Raw genomic sequence first — 18672 nt, forward strand, 5'->3', positions numbered from 1 at the left:
TAAAAAAGACAAACAAGGTCTCATTGTGCTTCTGGTACATTAGTCTGTGCAAACTGCTGTTGCATGCCAATTGGGAACAGAATCAGTGATAGGGCACCCTGCTGCCTTTTGAAAATGCACTGGCATCACAAAGAGCATTTGTGTGTAGCGGTTGAGAGATTGGCATCAGAAAACGCTCCCTTTCCCCCCGGCTTGCATGAGACGGTCAGTGAGCACTGGAACACCTGTGGACCAGAATGGTATAATAACAACTTTGTTTCCCCAGGAAATGATGCGTTTCCTGACTCGGGCTAAGATTAGAGCAGTAGACAGGCAACTGGGTAGGCAAACATTTACTATTCCACTCATGCTTTGCTCTTTTTACATATCTTTGCAAATATAGTAATGAAAAGATCATTTAAAAATCAGACAAAACAGTCCATGTCACCAAACGTTTATTTGGCATGAGACTGGGATTTAGCAGACCATAATTGTAAAAATACATTATTCATATACACCTCTAGTAAAAAACACTATTGAAAACATATCTAAAAATATACAGTGAAACATAACAGCAGAATAAAAACAATTTGCAAGGGTAGGAAGGGGTTGGAGGGGGGTATTTTACAAGGTAACTGAGGAATGCTAACACATCACAGTCATAGTTTCCTCTGCCCTCAGTCCTCTGGTATGGCCCAGACATTTGGTACCAATATGTGCCCGCACTTCAGAAGAGACAGTTCATGCACTTCACGGCTTTGCTGCCGTAGTCCACGCACTCAGGTCCGATGCACTGGCAGCAGGCATTGTGAAACCAGCGGTACTTGGATCCTCCCATTGACTCACAGTATAGTTTACACTGACGAATAGACACGCAGTCGTCAAAGTAGACCACTGTGCACATGTTTTCTGAAATAAAAAATAAAAAAAAGGATAGGCAAAGAAGATGTGAGTCACAAATCCAGTAAACGTGGTTTATAATTACCATTAACCCTCACTGTTCCTACTTTTACTTCAGGGGTGAAATGAATTTGCTGCAGCTAAGTACGACCATATGTTTTGGTGAGCTTAATGAGTTAACTGCTCAGCTCTGTGGGAACGCTTCTATTATGAGTGTGTCTTTATAGCAAATAGCACTGGCTTAGAGGTGGAGAGCCAAAACAGCCGCAGATGAAAATAAAAAAAATAAAAAAAAGTTGAAGCAGAGCAACACTTTCAACCTCGTTACAATTCCCTAAACTAGAGGTCTTTTGGCAGTCCTTTCCCTCTGAAATGATGAAAATTTGACCCAACCCAAACTGGTCTCGATTCAAGACTTTGTACTCTACTTAAACTCTGGGTTCGGGCCTGATTTTATTACCACGGGTCTTAGCGAGTGTGCATAAATGCAAACGAAAAATCTGACTAGACCTGACAGGACCAGAAAACTATGCAATAACAAGGCATGTGAGTAAAACAAGCTTTTTGTCATGTAGTGTAACTCATTCAGGAACATTACTAGTGATGTGGATTTGATACAAACACTCTATTAATGCTTTCAACTAACAATCATCACGTAGATCTTTTTCCTGTAACACATTTTGACACAGTGAGAAAACTACAGGTGTAGATAATAAATTTAACGATGGCTGAATTTCATTTAGCTGCTTCGGTTTCAGGTCCTGGTCTTGGGCCTGCTGGCTCACTGTCACACTGTCATGTCTTACCGGGACACTTGACTATAACGGAGTCATCGTTAATGTTATTAGTAACACCTGTGCGTTTCTGACTATGAAAAGTCAAAATGTCTGCTGTGAAAAAAAGGCCTGTTTTTGATCAATCTATTGATTATTACTCAGATTATTTGTTGTATAAAAAGACGTTATTTTGTCCAAACTCCAAACATATGCAATTTATAATGATTTAAAACACAGAAAAGCAGCAAATCCTCACATTTGAGAAGCTGGAGCAAGAGAGGAGCAATTTTACTACAATTAAATCTTTTTTTTTTTTAATTGTCCATCATTTTTTTTTTGTCAATTGACTAATATATTTATCAACTTAGCACTAGTACCACGCAAGAAACTACTCCGCATTACCTGCATCAGGGCTTTGGTCAATTTGGGTCTGTGTTTGGTTTAAAACAGACAGCTCATAGTAAGAGATGGTCATGGGTGGTGGTGCAAAAGAAGTATTGAGATCATTTACTGAAGTAAAAGTAGCAAACGTTCTCATTGAGCAGCAGAATGATCACAGTTAGTGTTATGTCATTAGATATTATAATTTTTGATTATTAATCATTGATGCATTAACATGTAAGCTGCACTTACATAATTACTGCAATTTTAACTGCTTTACATACTGTTGCGTAGTTTCATCTGTAACAATGCGTCATATTTTAAGAACGGATCATGTGTTTTGTATAAAATCCCAATCTGCAAAGTAACTAGTTGTCAAATAAGTGGAGATTAGAGCTGCAACGATTATTTAATTGATTAGTTTCCATTTTAGTTTCCAGACTATTTTGATAATCGATTAGTTTTGAGTCAGTTTTTAAGGAAAAAATGTCCAAATACTGTGATTCTAACCTCTCAAAAGTGAATATTTTCTAGTTTTTTTTTTTAGTCCTCTATGACAGTAAACTGAATATCTTTGGGTTGTGGACAAAACAAGACATTTGAGGAAGTCACTTTGGGCTTTGGGAAACAGTGATCAACATTTTTCACCATTTTTTAACATTTTATGGACCAAACAACTAATCGATTAATCAAGAATTAATCTACAGATTAAATCTGCAGCCCTGATGCAGATGAGTAAAAAGTACAATATCAAAAATTGAAATACTCAAGTAAAGTTCAAACCTGCTTCAAAATTGTACTTAAGGGTAGTACTTATATATCTGACTGTACTGTAGGATTAAACACCTTTTGTTTGAGTTTAATATGAGACGCCAGTGAAACGTGAACAAATGCTTTCTCTGAGTTGTAGTCAAGCGTTACCTTGAGTGTCGTAGCTGGCGTGGATGCTGTTTCCAGGCACAGACACGTTCTGGGGCTGTGTGTCGAGTGACTCCAGGAAGGACACCAGGTTCTCGTGATGAGAGAGCTCCTCGGCGACGGGGAAGGACACCACCATCATGTTGATGGGCGCATCGCCTTCTGTGAGGGCGCGGAACAGCGACGGGATCGGACGGTGCAGCTCCTCCACGGTGCTCTTCGACGTGGCTGGAGAGTCGCTGTAGTTCTTGGGGTTACACATTCCTAACATGAAAATGTCGGCGAAGACATTAAAAGGGTTAGTTCACCCACATTATTAAAAGAAAACATTATTTTCTCACTTATCTCTGGTGGTATTCAGCTTTGCAGATAGTTTTGGTTTTATTTGACCCAGTTTTGAGATATTAAGCTCTAAGATTTCTGCTACAATTTATATTTTGGCGCTCATAACCATTAAAAATTAAATCACATTTCCATAACATCCCTCTTAGTTACATACCTCAAAGTCAACAGTTCTTAAAAATGTGCTCTGTGGATCATTCAAAGTAGCAGCAATACTGTATGGAAAGAAAACTTCTATAAACTACTATTGAATGTCATTTTTTTAAGTTATGGGTACTAAAAATCATATTTCATTCACCTTCATTGCATCAGGGTCAGAGCTGTAGCCAGGAATTTTGAAATGCTGAGGTCAAAGTTCATATTTACCCAGCAGAACCACAACCACCTAAGAAGTTTTTGACTATCTATTAACATTACTGTGAAATTTTTAGTATCTAAACCTGCATTTACTGATTTTTTTGGCCACTTGGGGCAGCAGAAACAAGTTGTGAACACAACACTGATATATAATCACCTTTTTAAGTTAAAATGATGAACTTAATAGCAAAGCATTGCTTATTTACATATCCAGCAGTTGCGGAGCAACATTATTATTCATTTGGAGTCGTGTTTCTGTCCACTTGGTAAATTTAAGTCCAATATTCACAACAATTTCAAAACTTTCTCTTCACTGCCAAGTATGTAATTCTGATAGGAAAATAAATGAAAAGGAATGTAATATTTCCTAAGAACTGCCAAATTACAAGACATCCAGTCTATAATATATCAGAATCAGCTTTTAAAAACCCATTATGTATAATATATGTGTGATTACAGAATATAAACTCCACTTAATTTCATTAAACTCCCCAAATTCACAGATATATTGATAAGGATCGTGGTGTCAGCAGTTCAGCAGTCAAATTGTTTCACACATGATTTCAACTCACTAGAGCACTTTTGTTAAACCATACTGCTGTCTAGAGTATCTCGTCTCAATTAAGGTCCTTTTAACACTTCATTTAATTTCCGAATACAGTAGTAATCACTTGACAAAGTCCCCACATCCTCAGATACGATCTTTCTAACCCTTTAAATGAGTCAAAGTGAATTATAGCTAATGGGTAAATCATTTAATGGGAATTTGACAGAGGAATTGGATTACAAACCAACGCTAAAAGCAGAGCTGTAGCAGCTGTTTTAGATAAAGCGTACACATGGGTCCTCCCTCCGTGTCCTCCCTCCCTCTCCTCCCTTCCTCTAAAATACAAACTGTCCTCTCCTCTACTGGGCTGCACCCGGAGCTCTAACCACTCGCAGATATACACTTCAAAGTAGGCAACGTTTGGCCCGGATAATATATGTTTAGAGTGGAAAGTTACTTAAAGTGTTCAAAAGGCTAGTGCTGCAAAAACAAAAAAACATATATGACATAAACGGGAAATATATACTTGCTGGAAGCTTCAGGCTGTCCTCAGTGTAATGTAAAAGGCTTGTCCAGGAGGAAAACTCCACCGCCATAACATCTGTGCAGCAGCAGCAGCAGCAGCGAGTTCAGCGCACAGTGTCAGATGCTTGTATTTGTGTTCCACATCAATGAGCTTTAATAAAGCCTCCTTGTCAGCACGTACTGCAATATCTGTCTGTCAAAGCTGATCTGAGAGCCTACTGGTTTAAAGTGGGTTTCAGATGAAGATCGGAGTTAACCAGCCAAACGTTTTCTTGTTTCACAAATCCGGTTGTTTTTGGATCTCCCTGGGATTTACACCCCCACCGCCCCCCTGCTTAAAGACTGGAAGTCAAAGTTCACTTAAGCAGGTCGACCTCCCTGTCCCTTTCTCTTCCGGCTTCTCCGTCCTTTGATCTTCTGGAAGACCTTAAGACTTCCTGTCCACATGTGTAGGTGCTACTCAGTAGTGACAATATTTCTGTAATTTCCTGTCTACCAATAAACAGTGGCCCTATTCTCCGCTCTGCTTTGCATTAAAACCTCCACATTGAGCCCTGTCACTTTTCAGAAGCACCTTCAATATCTGGCTTTGTTCACCTCACACTCATCTTGTATCAGAGCAGCAACACTCTGAACAAACCGGTGCCTTTTTAAACCCGCATGCTTCTCATCTGTCAAGTGCATTACAGCCACAATCTCAGTTTTTAAACAGAGAGGGAGTACTCGGCGAGAAGGCGACTGAGAGATTAACAAGACTAAAACAACCAAAGTGTCACACGTATTGTATTGAGACTATATTTAACTCTCAACTATAATCAGTTGTACAGATTGACTTGTTTTTACACTGAACATATTATATACTTGCTTGTTGTTTGTACTGTTATACTGGTTCACAGTTATATTACTGACAATAATATAACTGCATTCACTCATCTTGTATACTTTGTACATTGTTTTTTTTGTCCATGTTTTTTTTTTCTGCATATCACAGTTTCATTACTCCTTTGCTATACTGTTCATTCTGTATCTGTACATTCATTCATTTTCAGATTTATCTATATGCGCTTTATATGTTTAACTTTATTTTGTTGTATCAGTGGTGGAAGAAGTATTTACATCTTTTACTTAAGCAAAACTACAGTAGCAATACCACAATTAACAAATACTGCATTACAAGTAAAAAGTCCTGCGTTCAAATTCATACTTAAATGAAAGTAATAAGTATTGGCAGAAATATGTACTGAAAGTAGCAAAAGTAAAAGTTATACAAAATATCCCCATTTAGAGTGTTATATTTATCTTTTATATTATTGGAATATTAATAATAATTCATTTCAGCGCTTTAATGTTGCCATTTATATTGTTGGGTACTGTAATCTATAACAATACATATTTTATGAACCAAATATATGTTTTACATACAGATATTGATCTGAAAATAGCCAATAACTATAGCTGTGAAATAAATAAAGTGAAGTCAAAAGCACAATATTTTTATTGACCTCATTTCTTTTGGGTGTTTTTTTTTTTAAATTTTAGTATTTTCTTCTGTTCTGTGTTGTTGTTTTGTTTGTCTGTTTGTGGGTGGGGGTTGTGGGACTTTCTGTACACTATTATCTACTAGTTTGCACATATTACGTCTCTCCAGATCTGTTTGATTTTGTGTTACATTTTGTATCTCTTAATTTATACATTAAATAATTGATAAAAAAAAAAAAAACATATTTCACTGTGTTGTACTGGTTACTTCCAGTCTACAGTGGCAATAAAGTTAAACAGAGTCAAAATTAATTATGATATTAGTATGAAACCAGCTATTATACAGTGACAGAGACTCAGAGGCATGAACTGTTGAAAATGAAGGTGTTGCATATATTAACTCTATAAATGAATCTGTATGACAATATTTGAACATGAATATAATATCTAAAAACTGAATGTTGCTTGTGTCAGTTCAGATTACCAATGCTGAAAAACACTTCTTGGACTTGGACTCCGAAAATCACTAAATCCAATGACATACTGGTATTAATACCAGTGTTTTTCCCAACATTTTAGTCCAAGTTTCAGTTCTTCACCTGCTACCACTTTCGGTAGGAGCTGTGACGGAGAAAATGAGTCCCGATCTGACCTCATAGCAGCACCTCAATGCTTTACAATGGTGATAAAGCCTGAAGTTTTGGATGAATTAAGAAAACTTAATCGTAACTTACAGTTATATTAAATCAAATTCCATTTGATTCATGAGCCTTCAGCTTTAAATTCATTTATAAAATGCAAAACTACAATAAGACCGTAACAAATTTAGATTTATACAACTTGAATGTAATCCCTGCTGGCACTGACTGTTATTATATGTCTAACTGAGCTCTGAATCTTCTCCGTCACTGTAAGTCCTTTTGAACAGGAGTGTGGGCTGAACAGTTACATTTTTCAAGTCACAAATAATATGCTGACTAACTTGCTGTCAAGCTTTAAAGTATGTTGTAGACAAATGAGTCCCTGCACTCACCCACGCAGTCACAGCACTCTTCCCAAAGATTCCCCAGACACAGCATGCACTCTTTACAGCAGGAACAGTTCCCATCTGATGGACGACACTGGCACAGCTCCTGCAGGACACGAAAAACATGCATCAGCAAAACAGAAAGACTTAAAACAGAAACAGAAGCAACTGGTGTGGAAAGACACCAAACTGAGATGAACTGGATGCATCTGCACCAAACCGCAACCATTCTGTTACCAAAATATTACAAAACGTAAGTGAGGAGCACCCAGTACTTTGGAAAAACATGCTTTCTTAGTATATTTTAGCTTAGTTTGGCTCTAGAGAGAGAGAGAGAGAACACCGGACCAACCAAAAACCAGATGCATCTTTTCATCCACATTTTGTCTGAACTGAGCCAGAGGTGTAGTACGGCCTTTTAAATTTTAAGCTTTACCACTAAACCTGTCCAATTATATTTATTTAAATATAATTCTCTGGGTGAAATTGCTTCATACATCCAAGTCTAGCCAAAACTAGGGAGAAAAAATGTGCTTTACACTCCAAAATTGAATGAGTCGGTGTAATTTTTCAAAAAACTGAAAAATGTAAGTGTTCATTCAGTGCTGCAGACGATCCAAATAAATAAAACAACTGTTTTCAGTGCAGCTGATTCAGTTCTGATCTGGTGCTAAACGTCTGATGGAAGCAACATCCGTGTTAAAAATGACACAGCAGACAGAACACAACATGTAGACACACTGTACAAACAAGAGACGTACCATTAAAACAAACAGAAAGAGCAACAGAAGGTTTGCCTCCAGTAGAGTAACTATTATATTACACGACACACAAGCTATTACAAGACAGGTCGACTTAACGCTGCACGTGGCATGTGTGGTATCTATCGAGGTATGTTTCCCCCTGTTCACAGAGCAGAAAAAAATAATTAAAATAGGCCTCCGCTGCATTTCCATTCATGAACAGTGCAGGTTCTGACATGTCAAATCTTCTTCTTGAATGGTTTTACATTGTAACTGAGGCTCAGCTGAGAGTGTTGAGTAACCCATTTCAGAGCGAGTTTTTAAAGCATAATCCAAGTTTATTTTCATAGTTCAGGTGATCACCTCCATTGGTTATGATAACATTGTACTTCCCAAAGTAACCGCTGAGATCTGGAAACCCAGTGACATCACTTAAACCAAGTGTGACGCGGAAAAGAAACACAAGCAGCCGCATGTTGAGACAGGTTGTAAACATGACAACACTTTTATTTTGAGGTAAAACTGAAAGTCAGCACAGATAAAATATCAGTACTAATCTCTCATTGCACATTAAAACTGTGTGCACGCACAACTATGGTAAGTACGGTAGGTCAAAGTTTTACCAGGAAGTCTTTCTGTAAACTGTGATGGTTGTTTACAACTGACAGAATGGTAATAATTGCAACATTCACCCTTGTTTTTTATTCCAAAAATGTGGCCTTCCTCTGGTTTGGTTTAAAAGCTGTAACATCACTTGACTCCTCGTGTTTCTCGCCCTGTGATGTCGCCATGTTCCCAAAATCTCAAAAGCAATTAACTTGGTGCACACATAATTATTATTCTTGATAGGAATGATGGCCAAATCTACAAAGACAAGACCCAAATGTGTGACAAAGCAGAATGAATCTTATAAAGGGGACATGGTATGCTTTTTGTGATTTTCTGTTATTTTTATACTGTTATAATGTCAGATGTGTGTGTTAAACATGGTTAAAAGGTCCAAAACTTCAGGTTAACATATGTAAAAATGCTCCCTGAAAGTCAAAAACCAGGGCTTCAACCTGCTCTGAACACTCCTTGATTATTTGTGCATGCCCGCAAACAGTTGATGGTCTGTAGCCTTTGTTGCTAAGGTTGTTGCTAAGGATGTTCCATGGGATGTTTGCGTTGTCCATTCACATACTTAAGACCAGATTTCAGCTCCAACACGTATTTGAGAAGTTGACATTTTGAGTGAAGAACGAGAAAAAGAAGTGAAATCCTTCTACTGTTTGTTGACGTAGCCTCCAGAGCCTGAAGCTAATCAATCAGAACAGAGTGGGCTCATCAGTAAGGGGGTCCTTAAAGGGACAGGTGCTAAAACGGCCTGTTTCAGACGGAGCCTGAACTGAGGGGCTGAATAAAGAGCCAGTATAAGATAAATATGGAATTTTTTAAACAGTAAAACATGCAAAAATATTCCAGAAGAGCCCCAGAATAAAAATAAATACCTGGAAATGTGAGTGATACGTCCCCTTTAAGTCTTTTGGTGCAAGTCCAAGTCTCAAGTCAAGTTTCAAGTGCTTCAGGTGCAGGTCTAAGTAAAGAGTCTTCGTAAGAAAACTCACTTGATCACTTTCAACACTGCGTTATTAGGTTTTTTTTTAAATATTTGAAACTAGGTCATCTTAATGCACAAGCCTAATAATTAAATATTCAAGCTATGTGGCTGTCTGACACTGTCATGTTTGTTTAAATTGGGCAACGCTTTAGATCACAGTCTGCAACATATATCCTAATTATTCCCAATTTTCCAAGGTCTCATAATAAGGTTGTTCTTTATGCTTGAAGTGTTACTGGAGTCTTGAGTCTTCCTTCTTCATGCACCTTGGAAGTAGGTGAAGTCGTGCCAGAAATCCCTACCAAGTATTCCCAAATTTAATAACTTCACATCTGTTGTTCCCTACAGTATATGTATGTATCAGTACATACTGGACTGTTAAACTGTCAGTTCAAAAAAATTACACTGTAAACTAGAAATAATTAAGCTGTATGTTGCCTTTAATTGTTCTGAAGTTTTACCGGATCAAAACTTAACATTTTAGTCAAGTCTTTAGCGCGTCAGGTCTCAAGTAAATCAGATCTCACAGCAGTGAAGTTCAAGTCTCAACTGCTCATTTTCGTGACTATAAAGTCAACCTCAACTCTACAGCTGACACATTTAAGACACAATATGTGACCAAAACTAACTGCGTGATAAAAAAAAAAAGCAGCCATGCAAATAAAAAGGAGGCTAGATAACTATGAAAATTGTAGGTTTTCAGTTTACTTAGAATTTAGAGCAAGAGAAGATAAATGGATAATTTGTCAAGTCAAGTCCAGTTTATTTATCTAGCGCCAAATCACAGCAACCAGTTATCTCAGGGCACTTTTCCGCATAGAGCAGGTCTAGACTGTACTCTTCAATTTACAGACACCCAACATTCCCCCATGAGCAAGCACTTGGCGACAGTGGCAAGGAAAAACTCTCCTTTAACAGGAAGAAACCTCGAGCAGAACCGGGCCTTGACTAGTTGAGTTGAGCTCACAATCTGCGAATATAACTCTGGTTCACTGGGTTCATTTTTGAAATATGCTTCATACACAGGCTTGTCGACACTGAGTAAGAAAAATCTCTTGCAAAGAATTTCTCGTGTTGCTTTTTATAGATTTTTTTTTTATAGGTAATATTAGTACAAGAGCTTCTGTAAACATAAAAAACACACACACACACACAAAACTCCTGCTGATACTATAACTCCTCTATGAACCTTGAACCATAAATGGCTTCATTCCTCAGCTTCGGTACAGCTCGTCTCGAGGGACGAACGTGGAGACAACGAAGGAAACACGACTAAAACGAGTAGGTGGGATTGAAAAGTGGGTGAGACTGCCAGAAGAGTTCCTATTTCTCCCGTCTTTTCTCTCCTGACACAGAACAGGGAGCACATTCCTCTAAGTCAAGGTCACCACGATGAAGGGGCTGGGGGCGGCGGGGGGAGTGGGGAGGGGGGGGGGGGGGGGGGGTTGAAACAGAGGGAGGGAAGGAGGGAGGGAGGGAGGGAGCGGGGAGAAGAAAACACCTGGAGAACAGAACATGGCTGCTCCTTCCAAAAACACACTTTCCCCCCCGTCCTTCCCTCCCTTTCTCTCCCTCGTTTTTTTTTTCTTTGCTCAATCTCTCCTCCCTACTTCCTTTTATACTTTTTCCTCCCTGTCACACTCCTTCTCATTTCTTTTCTCCCTCCCGCTCCTCCTTTATATCTTTGCAGAAGCTACACATAAACAGTCTCGGCGATGATAAAAGACTCTCCAATGACTCACCAGTGAGGGATTGCAGAAAACCACACACAGTTCACTTAATCACCATCCTCTCAATCCCCAAACCTCTGATCAAGATTTGATCCCATGAGTAATTATGACTCTCTAAAGGTGGAATTATACAAAACTAAACAGCTGCCAAGGGGAAAACATGCATCTCATATTTCACAAATCACAAAAAAAACCAAACATTGGAACTTGAAAAATGGAAATTGAAGAAGATTTACAGACACTGAGCTGGAGTCACGTTAACTTATCTTGGCTTTAAGACTTGAAGCAAGGAGCATATGGTATCCTAACTCTGTTAAAAGTTAAAAATCAACTTATCAGCACTTCTAAAGCTCACTAATTAACACAGTATCTCGTATATTTAATCCCTACACAAATAGAAACGTAACAATTTGTGGTTTTACAGGTAGTTATGTGCTGTATGTAGCAGATTCTTGTCGGGCAAAGTGACTTTTTGTAGTGTTGGATGGTAACCATTTATTCTAAAATAGCACGTAACCACAAATTGTTGTTTTCTGTTTGTGTACCGGTTAAAAAAATGAGATGTACTGTGGTAATTAGTGACCTTTAGGGGTGCTGGTAAGTGTATTTTTGAACTCTGGAGAGAGCTATGCTAACAATTTAGCTAAGCTAAGAAAAACATCGCCTGGCTTCGACTCCATACTAGTATTATAAGTATAGTATATAGAGCTGCAACGATTAGTCGATTAATTGATTAGTTGCCAACTATTAAATTAATTACCAACTATTTTGATAGTTGATTCATTGTTTTGAGTAATTTTTTAAGGAAAAAAAGAAAAAACCTCCAAACTCTCTGATTCCAGCTTCTCAAATGTGTGATAGAGAACTGAAATCTTTAGGGTTGCGGACTGTGTTAGTTGCAGCTCTAATAGTATGTACAATGATGACAGTAGTATAGTATAAGTTAATAGTTTGACATTTTGGGATGTGTGCTTATTGGCTTTCTTGCCAAGACTTTGATAAGAAGCTGTTTCCTCATGTTTACAGTCTTTATGCTAAGCTAATCTCCTAGCTTAAGCTTCATATTTAGCATACAGACACAAGAGTTGTGTCAACTCTCAGCAGGAGGTGAATTAGCGTACTTCCCAATATGACAAACTATTCCTTTAATAAAAGAGAAATGCAAAGAGAAACTGAGTGAGTGGTTGCCCAACTTATCTGTGATGTGTGTGGTTCTGTAAGGATAATGAATCCTGATTGTAAATGGTACATATTAACTAAACTATGTCAATTAAAACAAAAACATAAACAGCAAAGAAACACAAAGGCTGTGACATATGGGTAGACAAAATGGTTCAACTGCAAACAACTCTTGCAGAAATGAATAGTCGATCAACATGGAATGAATCGACAATAAATCTGACAATAGATCAATCGTTTCACAAGTCATTTATCAAGTAAAAACCCAAAACGTTGCATTTTTACTTGATGGTTCCTGCTTTTATTTGTCGTATGTGATTGTAAATTGAATCTCTATGGGTTTTGGACCATTGGTTGGACAAAAAAAGGCTATTTACAGACGTCACATTGGGCTGTCTAAACATTTTATGAGCATTTTTCACAATTTTCAGAAAAAAAAAAACATTTAAAAAAAGTATCAGACTAATCGATCATGAAAATAATCATTACTTGTTGCCTTACAAGCTCTTACTGGGTTTCCCTTGCTCTCAAGCGGAAACCACTGTAATCATTCAAAACTCAGCTGCAGCGAGACAAAAGGACTCCAGAGAGAAAGTGAACATGTGCTGCCTCGTCCTGCCGAGCGACCGCTGCTGTGTGTGTAACTTTGAAATGCTGCCCCACCCTGCTAAACAGCCCGGTCTGGACGGAGGAGCTGGCTTGTGAATCTCTGCACACTTCACAGACTCCCAACTGTATATCTCACTCAACCAACCTCCCCCCTACAGACACACACACACACACACCTCCTCCTGACCTTAGCCTCCCTCCCTTCCTCCCTCCTCCTCGTCCTCCTCTCCTCATGTTCTCCTGCCCTCAGGGGTTTTGGGGAATTCAGACAAATGACTTGAGATGGCAGCAGAGCGTAAAAGCGAGCGTCAGACAGCAGATCCCACTAATCACAAGCAACATGGAGCTTCTACAGAGAGAGCTATTTAAAGTGCACGTCAATAACTGCTATACAGATGTTGACATGCACTTTAAATGCCTGCCTTGGTCTGTGATGATATTTATGACAGCTGCTATGGATGATCTTAGACTGTTGTTGTTTTTGTTGATCTGATGTGCTTTTAATTTGTTTATATGTTCTGTGCTGCACCACTAATTGCCTCTCGGAGGTCATTAAAGTTTTATAAGTTTAAGTCTAAGCTAGAGGCAGAAAAGTTTCTCCTTCATGGCACACGCACCATCGCTCTCGCCTCTGACAGCTAGCGAGTCGGTGTCGGCGGGGTCGCGGAAGCTACAGGGCTCGTTGTCTTGAGCAATGATTCATCAGGCGAAATAAGCCACCTGGAAATGGAGATAAAGAAGAAGCGGAGCCACCAAATGCTGCTGGATCACACAAGTTTTGGATTTTGAAGAAAAGTGAACCCAGAAGGAGCAGAAGTTGGCCGTTTGGTAGCAATAAGTTTGTGCCAAAACTTGCTAAAAAAACACAGATTCTTATCATTAATTCAACACTCCTTAAATAGAATTCAGCCTGTTAATATTCAGCCCAGATCAGATACACATTTTTTTAAGTAGACTAAAAAAAATGATTATTTAATCTCTTGGTTTAGAGCAAAAAAATGTGCTGAATAGACGGGCTGCAAAATGCAAAACATGCAAGTAAGACAGTGCAGAAAAACAATTCATCAATACGTCCATCAACAGTTATTCATTAAAGTCCCTCCTCCACTCAAAAATATGTTTTTCTTCTTGTTCTTGTTTGAGCTTCACTGTGCAGAATGATGTATTTGCAGAGTTTGACACTAGAAGGATGTTTTCACATTAATCTGCTGAAGGGGGAAAGTTTCTCTGTCTCAGCTTAAATCTGAGTTCAAGTCGTCTGCCTACGAATATGATTTGTGACATCGGAGCCGATCGTGGTCCAGTATGGAGCTTACACAAGTGGACGTGGATTTTTAACAAGGTAATTGGAAAAAAAACATCCCAGACACAAATCGTTATTCCAAGAAGAGGATTTTTATATGCCCTAAAACATTTCTCAAATCAAAATATTTGCTGGTTCCAGCTTTTCAAATGTGAGAATTTGCTGATTCTCGATGTTTTAAATCATTTTAATTGAATAACTTTTGGTTTATGAATGTTGGTCACACACGAAAAAAAAATATTATTATAAGACGTCACTTTTTCTGTTCGGTTCTGTGAAATCAATCGTTTGATTGATTGTTAAAAAAATAAAGAATTATCCGCTAATGAAAACACTCTTCAGCTGCAGCCGGATACATCTGCATGTCATCTTTGAGCAATAGGTGCTACTCAAAGCCAGGTGCATTCTGGGAAGCCAAAATCAACTTTTAAAGGAAGTTTCAGTTTTTCCCCTTTGAGATTAAGATTTTATTTGCTTTAAATAAAAAGTTACAAATTCACAGAATTTCCTGCGTACATATTTGTTCTTTGGTCTCCTGCCTGTCGATGGTTGTTGCTTTTACAGTCGCGTTTAACTGAACATATTTATTACTTTGTTAACGGCGGCTGCATGATGAGTTTCACTGACTGGATGTAAAATCAAAGGAAGGTTACTTTGTCCAGGTAGGACAGGAATTACTTCTATCCACTAAAAATGACCTTAAGGTGGTTAAAGATAGTTAGACTAATGTTTATTTTTTAAAATTATTATTTATTGACTAGTCAATTAATCATTTGATGTAAATAATATCAGAAAATAGTGAAAAATACCCAACTAACAGTGTAAAATCACAATATATTAAATTAAAAGAAAAACAGCAAATTCTTACATTTGAAAAGTTGCAACCAAAAAAAAAATCGATTATCAAAAATGTTGCAGATTCATTATCTGTCGATCGACTTATCGTTTCAGCTCTAATAAGCCACTCTGACTTTTCCCAATATCTCATTTCCAAACCAAACTCCTCATTTGCATACGGAGCTCAACTTCCTGCACCAAGAATCGGACCCGTTTAGAGACTTTAACCACCTCCAAAACATACCTGCAGCGGCTCACTCTCACAGCCACTGAGGTCAAGCAGGTGAAACGGCCACCGAGGTTAAATACAGTACTTTAAAGATGTTAATGGGAGAGGCAGGACCACTAAACACACAGTAGGTCAAACACACACACACACACACACACACACACACACACACACGGAGGGCAGAGCACAGACAGCAGTGGGTGATTCGCTCAAATTCAACTTGACAGGTGGTGGAAAGACGAGCCAACACCTCCTTTTCATTTTTTCCAAGGGGGTTAACAAGCTGGGGGGGGGGGGTGCCACCCCTCTTTTCCCATCACCCACTGGGTTTCAGGCGTGAGGGAAAATGTGACACAAAGAAAGTGATGTCAGAAAGTCAACAAAATCCACAAGGTTTGATGTGAAAATTTAAAAAAAAATAAATAAGCAGGCTCGAAAAAGGATACCTCGAATAAATCAAAAGTAGCACAGACAGCACAACCTGACACGTGATCCACAAGGCTCCAAAAGAAACCAGCAGGTACAGAGGAGGTGTGTGTGTGTGTGTGTGTATAAAGACAAGACAGATAGATAGATTCACATATCTGCTCCTCCGCGGCTCCTTTAGAGAAAAACCTCGCGGCCTTCTTTTGGCTTATCGAAGGAATGTATCTGCATTCTTCACAACAGATTCCATCTTTGTTCTCGGATCCAGATCTCCATCTTTGCTCTGGTGGATTTTTTTTTTTTTTTTTTTTAAAACTTGACTTTGGCTACTGCTGAATATTTGTTTTTATGTTAACTATCAGTACAAAACTGGCACGCAGGTTTTCTCTCAAGGAATGCCCCTGGCTGCTGCAAATCTAACAAGTATTAAAAGCAAGATTTCGACTGCTCTGCCGCCGCTCTCGACTTGACCTCATCTTTGGCTTTCACACAGGCGTTCGCTCGGGTTCTTGTCGAGACAAACAACAGTCTATGTTTACACGAAACAGCTATAAGACTGTAGAATGAGAAGTTTGAACTCGGTCGCACCGCTCACACAGAAATCTCTCACTTGAATCTACAGAAAACCACAAAGCAACCTCGACAAGGTAAAGTTAAGTCTGTAAATATTCTTTTAAAACAAAAATATGGATTTTCTGAAGGAAAAATCGCTACATTTTCATGTAGTTTAAAAGCTGTCTGTCACTTAAAATCTACTCTTTAGCGGTTATATCCCAAAATGAAACAACTATAAATGTAATCTGTTGAAAATGTGGGTTCATTCTGCTTCACAGATTAAAAGATGGCGGTGGGTTTGTGAGTCAGATAATCAGTGCAGCCAAGCCACAACAGGAAAGGGAGGCTTGTTCGTGGTACAGTTGTGGTGAAAATCCAGCATGCATCATCCATCCAGCGCTTTCGGAGAAAGTGTGTTTAGAGAAAAAAACCTTCACATGTCCAATTTTTTTTACCTGTATGAGACACTTGCTGACGTCGCTCGCGCAGAGAGCTTTGTTGCAGCCGGAGGTCAGAGACAGTCCTGACAGGAGGAAGAGGAGAGCTGCGGAGAGGAGGAGGATCAGCTGACCGGGCCTCATCCTGACGGCTCACCAGCACAGCACGGGAACACCTACGTCGACACACGAGGACAAGGACAAGACCTCAGACTGAAACCAGGGGGTTTGGAGGGCGAAGACAAATAAACAAAAACCTCATCACTGGAATTCCACAAGAGGGGAAAGTAGAAGAGCCGCAGTCGTGGCTGCACAGGTGGTGCAGGATGAAAATAATGTACAGTTTGAACATGTAAAACAGTTGAGAGGATTTCACAAGATCTGCTTCTCTTTACATGCATCCACCTTTTAAACTTGAGTAGATTTCTGTATGGAAATCAATAATCAATCATGGACCTGTATTCCCTTAATCTGTGTGCTTTATGTAAAGAGCAACATGTTAATTACAGTCTGAAATTTAACTTTAAAGGGCCAAAAATCACATATCAGGGTGAAAAAGTGCAGCTAAAAGCGGATTCAAGTGTGTTTCAAATATGATTAAAAGTCACGTCACTAACCCTGACATGTAAACATCACATTTCTAAAAAAGGCCTGCGTCACATTTCATTCAAAGCCAGCGCTGCTTACTTTTCTTTACTTGCGGAGTAACAATACTCACACACACACACACACACACACACACACACATACACATCTGGCAACATCAGCCTCACCTACTTTTTTCCTCAAGTGTCGCGCATTAACACGCTGTCTAATCCCGACTGCTCTGCTTTTACACCTCGCCACTCGCTTGCACATTGTTCCATTTCACATGACGGGGAGAGAAAACATGTGAGGAACATTAGCTCCCTCACTCATGAACGCGTTTCTTCACCTCTCTCTCTCTCTCTCTCTCTCTCTCTTTTTTTTTTTTTTTTTGCTGCTCATCGCTAACACCAAAAAGTTCGTTTCACTCGCACGCAGCCACAACCGAATCGAGAGCAGAAAAGAGCGAAATAATGCAAACATAAGCAGTTAAAAACTTACCACAACGCTGTTTGCAAGTTCACTACTTTTCTTTTTAGGGGCGACTATGGCTGTTTTCTCTTTGAACTTCTCCAGGATGGTGTTCTGCCGCCGCTCAAGTGTCCACTGTGTCCAGAGGGCGTCAGTCTCTCCGCAGCACAAAGCGACAGGCAGTCGGGCGCCTTAAAGGCACACACTCCATTTTCTATCCAACGTCTGTGGAGGAAAACACCGGGCCTCAGGTCACACACACACCGGCTGAGCGTCTTCAGGGTAACGGACATGAATGATCCGCATCCCCGCACCATAAATACCACAAAGAGACACAATTTACAACCGCGCCCCGCCGGAGATCTGTGCGTAAAAGCCTTGTGCGTAAAATCTAGTCTCTCTTTAGCCCAAATTTTGGTCAGTAGCAGCCTGACCAGGTGGACTGTGTTTAGCTTGTTTTACACAAGCAAGTCTTTTCTTTCCAAGCCACCCCCCACTCCATTAAAGAGTCCTTTGTCTCCGGTCTTATCAGCGGCCTCATTAGGTGAGAAAAGGGTGATTCGGAAGCTGTGAAGCTGAGCAGACTTCCCGCTGAGACGCGTCCCTGAGCTCATTTGTAGCAACTCTGCCGCCACAGAGATGATCTGATGGGGGCATTTCACTCCACAGGTGTTTACATGTGTTTTCGTAAAGACTTCATCAAAAGCTTGCAGATAGCCCCACTTCCAGCCTGCAGG

General features: G+C 39.3%; 1 protein-coding gene across 2 annotated transcripts; it reads right to left on the minus strand.

Moving 5' to 3' along the window:
- Positions 1-417: 417 nt before the first annotated feature.
- twsg1a (twisted gastrulation BMP signaling modulator 1a) lies at positions 418-18672 on the minus strand. 2 transcript variants are annotated; one of them, XM_044367393.1, is made up of 5 exons: positions 17966-18672; positions 16898-17055; positions 7238-7337; positions 2958-3218; positions 418-888 (listed from the first exon to the last, which is right to left on the minus strand). In XM_044367393.1, the coding sequence occupies exons 2-5, from the start codon at positions 17021-17023 to the stop codon at positions 707-709; spliced, it is 669 nt and encodes a 222-aa protein (XP_044223328.1). In that variant the 5' UTR covers positions 17024-17055; positions 17966-18672; the 3' UTR covers positions 418-706. The 2 variants fall into 2 exon arrangements, with proteins under 2 accessions (XP_044223328.1, XP_044223329.1); XM_044367394.1 differs by lacking the exon at positions 17966-18672 and adding an exon at positions 17657-17736.

This window comes from Thunnus albacares, chromosome 12 (genome assembly GCF_914725855.1).
Source record: "Thunnus albacares chromosome 12, fThuAlb1.1, whole genome shotgun sequence".
NCBI classification, from domain to species: Eukaryota; Metazoa; Chordata; class Actinopteri; order Scombriformes; family Scombridae; genus Thunnus; species Thunnus albacares.

What these genes read in the sequence shown, in the direction of transcription:
- twsg1a (XM_044367393.1), bottom strand. Translation starts at nt 17,023, where the DNA reads ATGAGGCCCGGTCAGCTGATCCTCCTCCTCTCCGCAGCTCTCCTCTTC. An exon ending in TCAGCAAGTGTCTCATACAG is followed by an intron (nt 7,338 to 16,897) that starts GTAAAAAAAATT and finishes CGTGTCCTGCAG; the next exon opens with GAGCTGTGCCAGTGTCGTCC. An exon ending in CGCCAGCTACGACACTCAAG is followed by an intron (nt 889 to 2,957) that starts GTAACGCTTGAC and finishes TTTTTATTTCAG; the next exon opens with AAAACATGTGCACAGTGGTC.